This window comes from Gastrolobium bilobum, unplaced genomic scaffold (genome assembly GCF_033153095.1).
Source record: "Gastrolobium bilobum isolate Gb01-03AN ecotype WA unplaced genomic scaffold, APGP_CSIRO_Gbil_v1 utg966, whole genome shotgun sequence".
In the NCBI taxonomy this organism is placed as follows: domain Eukaryota; kingdom Viridiplantae; phylum Streptophyta; class Magnoliopsida; order Fabales; family Fabaceae; genus Gastrolobium; species Gastrolobium bilobum.
The window spans coordinates 289,699-303,707 of NW_026899514.1; the positions used below are offsets into that span (position 1 = coordinate 289,699).

General features: G+C 29.2%; 1 protein-coding gene across 1 annotated transcript; it reads right to left on the bottom strand.

Moving 5' to 3' along the window:
• Positions 1–4,659: 4,659 nt before the first annotated feature.
• LOC133290870 (uncharacterized) lies at positions 4,660–7,662 on the bottom strand. Its single transcript, XM_061489013.1, has 2 exons — positions 7,101–7,662; positions 4,660–4,817 (listed from the first exon to the last, which is right to left on the bottom strand). The coding sequence occupies exon 1, from the start codon at positions 7,566–7,568 to the stop codon at positions 7,143–7,145; it is 426 nt and encodes a 141-aa protein (XP_061344997.1). The 5' UTR covers positions 7,569–7,662; the 3' UTR covers positions 4,660–4,817; positions 7,101–7,142.
• Positions 7,663–14,009: the final 6,347 nt, after the last annotated feature.

Genomic DNA, 14,009 nt, shown 5'->3' on the forward strand with positions numbered 1-14,009 from the left:
CTCCAACACCGTTAGATCAGAATCTTAAGAAGAGAGAGAAAAATAAATGTTAGTTAAGATTCTGATCTAATGATGTTTTAGAGTGGTAGGCAAAGATAGGCAGAAAAAATAGTAGGTAGAATAACCTATACCATGTTTCATAATAATACATTCATGAACGAAATTCTTTCGCTATAAGAAACGATTTCAAACAAATTTTTTGTTAAAGACCCAAAATGAGCTTTACTCTTATTTTAATCACATTTAGTTTATGTAGTTGAATTTAAGTTATGATATTTTTACACACATTTTAGCTCACATCTTTTATCATGAAAAGCAAAAAATGTTTAACTCTTCTTTTTTGTTTTCTTATTAAAATATCATTAAATTTTTATATGTTTCACTATAAATTTTGAGCTATTTTTTTTTGTTGATAAACTGAGCTATTTTATTTCTCAAGTCATACGACTTCATCTTTTTTAATATATTTTTTCTTTAAGTGTTAAAGTATAATAAAAAACTTAAATAAATATAGATATTATGAATAAAACGTATTTTATATATACATATAAATGTGGGTATATTATTTTAAATTAAATTAAAATTTAATTTTATAATTAAAAAAATCAATACAATTCCATTTTTTAAGCGTGAAATTGGAGAGTTAATATTTCTCACGTGAGTGAGACAGTAAAATATATTAAAGAGCAGTTAATTTCCAAACAAAAATTGAGTGGGAAAGAAAATTAAGGTACCATTGGCATTGTTACAAGTGCTTGAGTATAATTTGAAAGGCACACCTAATTCAAAAAAATTATGTTTGATATGGCAATTAATTGATAAATATACCTACAAGCTTTGGGTGATCCTCAAGTGTCTTGAGATAGCTTGGGATTGTGGTACGACCTTCTCGGAGGTGGGAAGTGATTCATCTTTAGCAATGGAGGCTATTAACAGAAGACTGGTTTCTGATGTTTGCTGTTAATAAGTGTATCAAGGATTGGTGTTCTTAGGAGTGGGAAACTCATTTCATTCATGTCAGAAAGGAAAAGAACAGGTATGCCGACTGGTTGGCAAAATTCAGGTTTGATTCTGATGGTGGATTTGTCATTCATCAGTGGAGTTGCTGGCTATTGATGCAAGAGCATTAGTTGATTAACTTTTGTTATGTTTTTCTTTTCTGGGCTTAGGCCCATTATGTACTACAAAAAATAAAAAAAAATCACATTGACACTAGTTTTTGGAACTGTAACCAAAGTGTCACAAATTCAATTTTTTTTTTTTTTTTTTTGCCTAAATGCCACTTTTGCAAAATCACTATATCACGTTACGAACTTTGTAAACGTGGCATGTTTCTGGTGCCCACCTGATTCATTACATCATTGATAATAATGAATTAGGTTGTCAAAATATCAATATGTTCTAAGCAAAAGTAAGATACAGGATAATTTGATACGAATTTGCTATATACGTTAGCGAATTAGGGGACCATTATAAGATAAAGTTAAAAAAGAAACAAAAAATTGTTTGGTAATTACATAAATTATTTAGTTTAAAAGTTACTTAAAAGCACATATTTAAAAAAATTGTCTCTATATCTTTATAGTGCTTCATTTTAAAAATATTTTACACAACTAAAGAAACGGTCACATGTATAGGAGACCAACTGGGCATTGGTCATGGTCTAAAATCTTATCTTATAGAAGCTCATAAAGGTCCATTTACGGGCCAGGGCCAGAAAGCCTATATGAGATCCATGGTATGCTCCATTCTCTCTTTACCCTAAATTATTAGGCTCTTTAACCATTCACCTTATATATTCCATTCCCCTTTATCCATATCTAACTAGCTACTGACTATGGTACACAACTTTCATTGTTCACACATCACATGTGGATGATGTGAGCTTAAAAAAAAAACTTCTCTTAAAAGTTTTTGGTTTTTAACTTTTTTCTTCGTTAAGTAATTTTTTTTTCATTATAAGAGCTTTTTTCAAAATTTATTTGGCTTAACTTTTGCTTATAAGTAACTTCTAATTTAAAATAGGAGTATAGAAACAAGCACTCAAGATATATATATATATATATATATATATATATATATATATATACTCTCGAAAGCAAGTTTCGTACTTATCAACTTCTTAAAAAGTAAAAGAAAAATAATTGCCTCATATCACATAAGACAACTATCTTATGTTATGCATTCATGGAATTTTGTACGCAAATTTTCTTTTTCTTTTACATTTTTTTTTAAATTGGGGGTCTCACAACTTTAAAAATACTAATGAATATAAATTTTAAAAATAATGTATATAGAGATAGAATATTGTTACTATCATTTAGTGTTATTACCAATATCATTATCTGTTTGTTTCACCGTTAGATCAATTATATTAATCCAACGGTTCTGATTTAATTTTCTAAAAACTTTTTTTCTTCTCCCTATATTTAATACTATATAATTATTTTCACCTTTGTATAGTTATGATTTCTCATATTTAATATTTAAATCATAATCATATAAAGGTGAAAATAAATATAACCGTTGGATAACATAATCAATCTAACGATGAGTCAAATTGATAGTGACATTAATAGTAACACTAATTAATAATAACAATCCTATCTCATATATATAGTAGAAACTTTTAATTCAGTGTATAGTATATTGTGTGAAATGTTTATTTGAAAAAACCATTTGCTATTTAAGATAATTTTAACAATTGCATTATTATTCTTATTATTAAAATACTTGATACAAATATGTTTTCCATTTCATTTAACATATTTATGTATTTAGTAAAGAGCTGGGTAAAAACTTTAAATTCCAGTAAAAATATAAAAATAAAATTTCTGTGTTAGAAATGTGGTAGAAGCTTTTGAAATTCCAGTTATTAAATTCAGACACATACGGAAATTGAGTCATTCTAAATAGAGATGAAAGAATTTGAAGGAATGCCGGGCCAGTATAGGATTTGAATCCTCTTATGTGAAAAAGTGATCATATGGTTATATTATTTGATCACAACCATTCATTGATAATGAGATAAGAGAAAAAAATGTATGACTTTTAAACGAGTAATTGTGTTCAAATAATATGACCACATTTGAGAGGAGGGTGTATTGGATTGGATCCAAATCTGAACACTGGTTCTTATTAGGAGGGTGTATTGGATTGGAATTTCAAAGGATTTTAATGGATTATTTTTTGATAAAAAAATCTATTAGTATTCAATTAGAATTTTAAAATATTATTTTAGAGTCCATCCAAATCCGTTGATATTCAATCGAGATTTTAAATAAAGAAAAAACAATCTTGTAGTATTCAAAAATCTTACGATTTTAATGAATTTTCTATTGGTGTGAATTTCGTGAGACTTTTTAGTGATAAATATAAATAGGATGTCTCTTTCATAATCTCACCCTAACTCCTAGGATTTTTTGAGATTTTTCTATTGCAGTGTCTTCTTCTTCTTTTGGTGGGTCGATCCGCTCGAAACCGAGTTCCACCCCGGGAGCTTCATAAAAAATAATAGATTTTTAAGCTATTTTCATCACAAAATAACCCATAAACAACAACCCCACAAGATTTTAATCTAATTCATCTAAAAAATAGCAGATTTTGAAGCTATTTTTGAGAAATTTTTAAAGTTTAAAAATGATTTTTCAAGCTATTGGTCATGATTTCTCTTGGTACGAAAATATGTGATTTTTGTATTAAAAACAACATAAAAATAGTGGAAAAACAGCAGGGGAACAAAAATCCTTAAACCAATTTTCATTTTACATAAATGAAACAAGATCGATTTAAAGAAATATTGAAACTTTCATAATATGAACCCTATGTTTCATGGGATATGTTATTTTACCTACCACTTTTATGCCTACCTTTGTCTACCATCCTCCAACACCGTTAGATCAGAATCTTAAGAAGAGAGAGAAAAATAAATGTTAGTTAAGATTCTGATCTAATGATGTTTTAGAGTGGTAGGCAAAGATAGGCAGAAAAAATAGTAGGTAGAATAACCTATACCATGTTTCATAATAATACATTCATGAACGAAATTCTTTCGCTATAAGAAACGATTTCAAACAAATTTTGTGTCAATAGATCATTAAAAACTTGTTTTTCAAAACCCCCAAAACAATTTAAGATTTCAATGTATTGATTGAAAACAGTTTGAGAAATTTTCTAAACTTTCATGTAATAAAACCCAGAAAATTCAGATTCAAAATTTTCTTGGAATACTCAATAAAAACATACATATGATATATGGTTGGAAAACTCTCAGCACGTAAAACAAAAACCTAAGGTTTACAAAATCAATTGCAAAAATTTACAAACGAAAATTTATCATGAATTTTATTAATTGAGAAAATTATATTACATTTTACTTTTTTTATTAATATCATTGCATTTCGTTGTTATCGTTTTTAATCAACTATTGTAATTTTGAATGTTTGTTAAAAGTTCATACGATTTTTAAAATTTTTATAAATCTATATTGTCATTTCAAATCTTATAAATTCTATTAAAATTCTTTAAAATTCAATATTATGAAATCTTGATTGTAATTTTTTTTTTTTAAAAAAAAGTCTTTAAAGTCTCTTTAATTCTGAATAGTTTTTTAAAATCTATAAAAAAAATTTATTTCAAAAAATCTTTTAAAATCTTAATCCAATACATCCATAATTTGCAAACTTCCGGAGAGCAAAAATAATCATTTTTTAATCTTTGCAGTGTTGTGCTAAAAGGGCAATTGCAAGAGAGAGCATATTTTTGAAGGGGAAACAATCAGAACCTCGTCATGTGTACATGTCAGAGAAGGGGGTCATCTGTTCAGAAAATAAAAGGAGTGAGGTGAAGGGCACGAAGCATACACATAGAGTATTTCGCAAGTAAAAATATTGAAAGATGATTCGTATAACCTTGGTAATTTGGGGAACAGTGATCAAAATGACATGTTTGGATAAAAAAATTATCAGACTGCCACGCCAACAGTAAATTTTGCTAAAATGACACGCAGCATAATTCGCTACACAGTGTAGCGAATTATGTATGCAAGTAATTCGCTACACAGTGTAGCGAAATATGTCACGTCAGAACACACAAAACAAAAAATTCCACGTGTCAAATTTTGCAAAATTCGCTACATAGGGTAGCGAATTTGGCAAAATTTGACATGTGACATTTTTTGTTCTGACGTGGCATATTTCGCTACACTGTGTAGCGAATTACTTGCATACAATTTACTATTGGCGTGACAATCTGATAATTTTTTTGTACAAACGTGACAAAATAGTCACTCTCCCGTGATTTGGAGGGCGCTCAAAGTCCTGCTTTTACTTTAAACAAACTGATATTTTGATCTCAAATTCATTACAAATAACAAATTAGGTAACAATAAAAAAAACGTGCGACGTTTACAAACAAAAATGGCTCCCTATTGTAACGAATTTACACAGGTAGCATTTTAAACTTTTTTACTATTCGTATGGCATTTAAAAGAAAAAAATTGGGATTTGTGACACTTTGATCACTATTTCCTAGTTTTCCATTCTATACTTAAATAATTATATTGGCACTATTATTTTTGTAAGAAAGACCTTTCACCAAACCCATTGCAATGATATGTCATCCATTAACGGAAAAAGAAAAAGGTAAAACAGTTACATAAAAAATTACCATCTCTAATTATTAGACCTCCATTCAAGGAAACAAATTCCTTATGTCTTAATCGATATTACATAATTACTTCTTAAACAATAGGATAGCTTATATACTAAATTATTTATTTGTTGAAATAAATACATAAAAAGAATCTCACACTTTATGTTTATACTACTATAAATCTATAATGAAAGACATAAATTCCCCACCCATTCCAGAAAGGGCATCACCGCAAAAGTAAATTTGATTCCAAATGTGACGCAACATACATATGACTTTAGTATGTGCCGTTGATATATTTATGATGATTGATAATTTTCAACCTAAATCAACGGAATACTGACATCAATTACAAATTCACACCTGCCCCTTTTAATAAAAATAAAAAGGAACGTAAATTTATCTTTAAGGAAAATAAATAAAAATATGTTTATTTAAATATAACATCCTCTTAATTCATTTAAATTTAAAAATAGATATGCAAAAACCATGCTATAACTTTTTCATCCAAAGAGATTTTCATTTTATTTTTCTTCACTGTCCAACCTTGTGTCATATGGTCGAAAAAAAAAAAAAACTTGTAGCACAAGAATAGGAATAGATATAAGAGATAAGTGGTTATACCTATTTTTTCTTTCTGACCATCTTGATTTATCATTCTTCTACACTCGTTGTATCGGAATCTCAAGAGGAAAAAAAAAATTAAAATTAATTGAAATTCTGATGTAACAATATTTTAAAGTGATAGATAAAATAACTTATTTCTAGATACAATAAAAGGTTTAAAATTTTCAAAGTTATTTTAGATAATTTTATTTAATATTCATAAAAATAAATACATAAAAATTTGTGACGTCCATAATTTTTCTCTGTTCTCTTCGCACGTGTTCAGATAGAACTCACACATTTGTTTTATGTGTATTTTGATAAATATTAAATAAAGTTATCTATAATAATTTAGAAACTTTAGACCCTATAATAAAATGAAAGGAAAACTTTAAAAAAACCTTATAAGTTTTCTTAAAATCACTTATCGCCTCTCGAAATTTTTAATCATTTACTCTTTTACTTAAAATTTCTTTATTACTTATTCTTTAATTTAATTTTCCATCCAAAATTTTATATAATTTTAGACTAACTCTTGTAAGCAAGATGTGAATGTAAATCAACTATTGAATCGTCTCTCCCTCTACTTCATGGGCATCAGACAGACAGACAGGTAATCAGTAATTAGCATATTCTATTTCAAAGGAAAAAGGAAATATAAAAAAAGCTCCATAGGTGATAATAGATGCCTTCACTAATAATCTGTTACCACCACTATACTTGACAGCCTAATTTTTTACAATTAATTAACTCCGAAAAAGAACGAAAAACGAATGCAGAAATTGAAATTCTTTTCTTCATAGAATAAAACAAAGGAAATGGAGGAGGACTCAAAAACAAACCTTTCGTTTGTGGTCGTTACCACCCGCCGCCGAAAACCGTATCTACTCGTCGTCGCCGCCGTCTGCGGCCTCAGGAGCGACGGTGTTCAAATCGAAACCCTCATTAATTATGACCTCCTCGCCCTTGTTTTTATTAACGGCAGCACCGCCAGTTTCACGGTGGTGATCGTCGACGTTTTCACCGTCTTCCACCCTGACATCCGCTTGCTCGAGCACCTCCCTCCATTCCTTGCCACCTCTACCTTTGTCGTCGAAGTACTTCACGGCCACCTTCATCCTCCTCAGGATGGCGAAAAACTCCTCCACCTCCTCCTCCGTGGGAACCGCCACCGGGTCACCGGAAGCGCCGCCTCCACAGCCACTGGCACCACCGTCTTCCACCCTCAACTTCTTCAATCTGTCCCTCTCTCCTTCGTTCGCCTTCACGTCGCCTCTTGTGACCCTTTTCTTCCTCTTGTCCACTTCCATGACAAAGTGAGGTGAATCAGATCTACCAGAAGGAACATTTAATATTATATGTGGAATGTGGTGTTGAGTGATGACCTCACTCTCCTTGTTAAGAAATTAGTATTGTTATATTTGACATAATAACGGGAAATGATATTATAACAACCAAGTTGTATCAGTACATGTTACTATTAATCTCATCGTTAGATCGATTATGTTGATCTAAGGATTATATTTATTTCCATCTTTGTATTGGTTATGATTCTCCATATTTGAAAAAAAATATCCTTGAAATAATTATAATCACTGGATCAACATAATTGATTTAACGGTGAGATTGATTGGTAATAACACAATTTGATTGTTACAATATCCTTCTCTTATATTTGATATAGTAATTATAAAAATAATTCTAAGAGATTATAAAGAATAGAGTAAAGCTTTTTTTTCTATCCCTAATAAAAAATATCGATTTTACTTTTGTTTTTGTTTTTTAATTTTTTTAGAGGCTAAATTAAATTTTCATTGAATTTTTGACCCATTATATTTTTAAAAAATTAGAACTATAAAAGAATAAAAAAATTAACTTTTTTTTTGTAAAAGATAAAAATAAGAATGTTAGGGATCAGAAGAAACTTTTCTCGTAAGTACGATTTTTTTTTTTTCACTATCTTAAAATTAAGACTATAGTCAAATGATCCTAATCAGTGGCGTAGTTGTATTGGACCAGCAAATGCCGTGGCACTAGTTAATTTTCAAAATTAGAAAAAAAAATTGATCTTCGATGATTGTAAATGATTTACTTCTTCCTGCTGATTTTGCATAACTTCTTCCATGGTTAGCTAAATTTTAATACTAGCTTTTCAATTTTTGTAATTCCATCACTCATCCTAACCTTCCTCCCCTAGGATAGTTAAATTTGATCCTATCACACAAAGACGGGTTAAAGTTTTCAAGTTCAATAATAAAAAGTTAGATTGAATCAATCAAGGTTTTATATATACATGTATAATATATAAGGTTCGTTTTTTCTACAATTAATGTAGATAATTTATTTACATTGAGTTCAAAACGATATCGTTTTGAGACGAAAATTAATGTATTCTTGTAATTATAATTTATATCTGGGTTATAATAGTTTTTTTTTTTTTAATTTTTCAACTCAAAATAACGTCATTTTGAAAGCAAATGTAGATAACTTATTTACATTCACTTTAGAAACATTAAAGTCAATATATAAATTTGTAACGACGTGCAAAAAAAAAAAACATTTATAAATATAAATAAAATTAACAAAATATATTTTTAATATAAAATAAAACAACTTATCACATGAACAAGTACTAAATAAAAAATATTGTATTATTTTAGTATAATTTTATAACTTATTAAAAAAAAATAGTACCAATTATATCAAAATAATTTTTTTTATCCTACATTAATTAGGTTTAAAATAATGACAGATGTTATTATCATAAATAAAACTTACTTTTTTTTATTATATTATAAAATCTTATTTATTTCAATTTACATAAAACTTTTTCCACTGATTAGGTACTTTTGACTCAAGGAAGAGACGGAGGATGGCGTCAGATAGATGGGTGAGGTGGCGTCAGGGTGATTGCGTGTGTGTACAAATGCAATTATGCGATTCTCTATGGACTGACGAGTGACGAGTGACGAGTGGTTGGAATTGAGCAGCTTCACGCGTATTTAATGCATCTTGTTTGGTTCGTCGTTGAAATTGATCATTGGAAAGGCAAACACCACACGTTAATATCAGAGTCTAGAGAATTCAGAGGGGTAACATGCTAACATGTTTGGTAATAATTTATTTCATTTAAATTTTAAACACCAAACTTAATTGACGTTATATTTGAAATATCATTTCAATTTTCAATTTTCAATTTTTTTTATTAAGTTACTTGTAACGTCTGACAATTTACAAGGATCAACGACTATCCCTACACACTAACACGAGACTTTTCAACGTGTTTTATCCTTACCCGCACACTTTTCGGGAAAACTTCTCAGGAGGTCACCCATCACATAATTGCTTCAAGTCAAGTACACTTAACTATGAAGTTCTTTCGTTGCGGGCTATCGAAAAGTGATCTTGTTAGTATAGGTAGTACCAATTAATTCTTATAAGCTATTTCTAACTGTACCGTCCTATAGCAGTACAGTCTCTGGAATCCCTCTCTTTCGGATGTTGATTCGATTCATTCATATACCAGTCGCTGGAAGCCTGCCAGGAGCCGCTCTTTGTCCATGTTCTTTCGCACAGACGATCACTCCCCACCCTCGTTAGCGCTCGGGATGTTACATTAGTTATTGTAATATAATATTATGGACATGACAGTATTTTTAAAATACTTTTTTAATAAGTGAAACATAAATAGTTAAAATAATATTTGATAAAATTGATTTTTTTTTATATTTTATGGAATGAACCGATACAAATTGATAAAAATATTTTCCTTTTTTTAGACACATGACTTTTTACTTTAATCATCATCATGTAAGGATGATTTAATTTATTTATTTTTATAAATAAAAAGGACTAAGAGCCCAAAACAAAAGAAAACAAAAGATGAAGCTACCCAGGGAGTGCCACAGCATGCTCCCTTCCTATTGAAGCCAGATCACCAAGATATAAATGTTGCACACCAAGCGGAGGATGACTGAAAAAACATTGATCAGCTAGCTCAGCAGAATCTAAAATAAAGTTAGCTAGCCAATCTGCACACGAGTTTCCTTCCTTGAAATTGTGATGGAGATAAACCTTCCACTCTTTTCCAAGCCACGTCCGTATACGAAAAACCAACTGCACCTCACGGACTTCTACACCACTCTTGGTGAGCACAGTAATTGCCAACAACGAATCACTTTCTAAAATAATTTTCCTGTAACCCTTGCTCCAAGCCCTTTCCAAACCCCTCAGAATACCCCATAATTCAGCTTTAAAAAAAGAGCAGAAACCCAACTTATATGCAAATTCATCCAACCAAATACCTTGGGAATTCCTAATTTCATCCCCACAAGCTGTCACACCAGGATTACCATGGGAAGCTCCATCCTTATTTACCTTCACAAACCCATCTTCAGGAAAGCTCCAAGACACAAGGACATTGCTAATAAGAGGACTCTGATTAGAAGACTTTTGGTTTGTAACACAACATTATCTGTCTCTGAAATAAATTTTTTAATTATTTATACTTTACTCCCAACCATGGGCACCTCTTCTCCATGATTCATCATAATCCTCCAGCTCCAAATCTTCCAACAAGTAACCAAAAAACTGGACAGCCAATTATCCTGACTATTATCCTCGAAACTACCGCTAAAATTAATAGTAATCCACTGCTCAAACGAAAAGTTAAAGAAGACAATCCCAAATTACTTTAGCCTTGTGACAATCCCAAATTACTTTAGCCTTGTGACAATCCCTCAAAGCATGAATGATGGTTTCAGGTACCCCAATTCCACAAGAACACATACCATCACTACCATTCCAAATGGACATATAACCATTCTATATGAATTTTTTTATTCTTTGAGGAGCCTTCTAAGTCCAAAGCCTATTCCAAATCTTTTTAACAGCATCATCAATGACTTCATAATTGAACATGTAATCATATAAGACACTCACATAAACAGATTGGGATTTATGAATCCCTCAAATCTTTCTATCAGGACCATCATAGGCCTTAGGAGGTAAAACACTCTGGATAATATCAACAATATTTAAAGGTAACCAACTGTTCAGCTTAGAAAAATCGCACTCACCTGAAAGGCTTACAACATCAGCAACCTTTACATTTTCCAGCCTCATAATATCCTCATCTTTAGCAAACTCTTCCAATTTGTAGGAACCTGGAAGCTAAACATCCTTCCAGAACCTAACCTCCTTGTCATTGCCAAGCTCCCATTCCATATTATGCTCCATAACATGCCACAATCTGCAAACATTTTGCACAAACTCGAGTCATTATTTTTTGTAACAAAGAGAGAATTTGACCTTGTACCAACCTTGTATTTGGCATGCAGCACTGGCACCCAAAGCTGGTCAGGATAATTTAATTATTAAAATTTATTTATCTCACTTTCACATTATATTATTTCTTTCATTTCACATTAAATATTACCCATGAATAAAATATATGATCAAGTGGTATATATTTTCATTTATATTTTAAAAACTATCTCACTTTAATTTTAAAATGAAATTAATAAAGAAAAAGAATCTTGAATCAATTTAAGATTTTAAAAGCATATATAAAGCTTCTTTTAAAAAATAAAAATTTTAGTAAAATTTTATAAATAATTTACAAATAATTTTGCTTTATAATGTCGCCAACGAATCTTAACTCATTCTTATATGGGGGCGTTTGGTACAGGAGAAATTTTTTTTTTGCCGGGAATCTCAATTTTCAAAAATATGATTTTTACATTCACTTTATGATATTATCCGTATATTTAAAATTTAGAAAAATTCAATTTACCGAGATTCTTGAAGAATTCTGCGTACCAAATGTCAACAGAAATCTGATCCTGTTGGCTAAAGACTAAAGTAATAGATATTTTAAGGGACAGTAACATTGCTTTCTGGCTGGGTTTCAAAATTCCACAGCGAGTCTAATCCACAGGGCCAACATCGCACAAAGGAATAGTGGGCTTTAATGTCCAATTACATTGGCCTAAGTAAAGCTTGATTTGACTAAAAAGATGTCTATTTTAAATTTTCCATCGTTCGGACGAGGAGGATATCAGAAAGATATTTTTAATTCTTGAAAATATTCTTAGGACCGTGTGACAGCTATTTTTTTCTTCCAATTTTAATACGGGGAGCAGAATTAATTGGCAATTACAAAAATGATTGTAAATTTTTAATCCACATACTTAATTTCTTTTATTTTGTATAAATTTTTTAATTTTTGAATCCATAATTTTATAAATTACCTAATTTTTCACCCCTGGGCACAGTAGTAGAGGTTTAAGATTTTTTCATTTAAAATTAAAGATTCTTATAATAATATGAATTATAAATATATTTAGGAATATGGTTTATAGTACATCATTCCAACTTTAATGAAACATGTAGTTCGGATTCGATTCTGTCTAGACAAAATTTTACATAAGGTTCCAACTTTAGGGACCTAGTTATACCTTGGGCTTAGTCTCTTATTTGAAAAATGATATTATGAAAATTTAAAAAACTAAAAAATAAATAAGTGTGAAAAGATTTAGAGCTATCATTATTATCATTCTTTAGTAATTTGGTATAAATGTACTGTTAATGTCTTTGATGGTCATCGACTCATCGTTATTATTAGGATATTTTTTTGTTTGAATTGAATCGATTTTGAAATAAAATTTATCTGATCCAATAATTTTGGTTTGATCATTCAATCATTCACTCTGTTTGAGTTTTTTTTGTTAAAATTCGATATAATCCAATCTTATTTGATTTGTATTGGATCGATTTTTTGGTTTTTTGAAAAATCTAAAATTGCAGTCATATAAATTGCTAGTTATATCAAAATAAAGTCATTTAAAATTATAAATCACTGAAAATTTCAAGTCTTTAAATTATACAAGTCTTGAAACTCGTGAAGAGTTAAAATAGATTGATAAATAATAAAAAATTAAAACAAGATAGTTGCTATGAATAACATCAAATATTTCAAATTTAGAAAACAAAAAGATTCTAAGTCATTATCTTTCGAAAATAATAAAAATATAGTACATGTGATCAGTTTGGACCAGATCGATTTTCACTAACCAAACCGATACTGATTCAATCTAATTAAAATATGCAGGGTTTTTTTTTATTTTTAATTTTTAATGTTTCTCGATTTGGATAGATTGATGAACAGTCTTAATTATTATTACTATTTTGGTAAATAGAACACTCCTAATTATTGTTGCTTTTGGACATTACTAAAAGACAAGTATTTCATATATTATATGAGTATTTTAAAATTTAATTAAAACAAACAAATATTTAATATTATAAATATATCTGGATAATTAGTTTAGATAACATTTAAAAATATAGAATTAAGTTTACCAAAAAAACAAATGTAGAATTAAGGGATATGATATTGTAACACCCCAATGTTACTATCAATTAATTTTACATCGATTATATTAATCCAATATCTTTTTTTTTTGAAGTAACATTTATATATACCTTTTTTTTATGTAACATTTATATCTATCTTTCTATAGTCATGAATCCACATATTTAATACTTTATATTTATTTTCACCTTTGTATGATTATGATTTCTCATATTTAATATGAAAGTGTTAAATATGAGGAATCATAATCATACAAAAATAGAAATAAATATAATTGTTGGATTAACATAATCGATCTAACGGTGAAATTGACTGGTAGTAACCCTAATTGATTGTTACAATACCTTACCCCTAGAATTAAACATATATGTTTTTT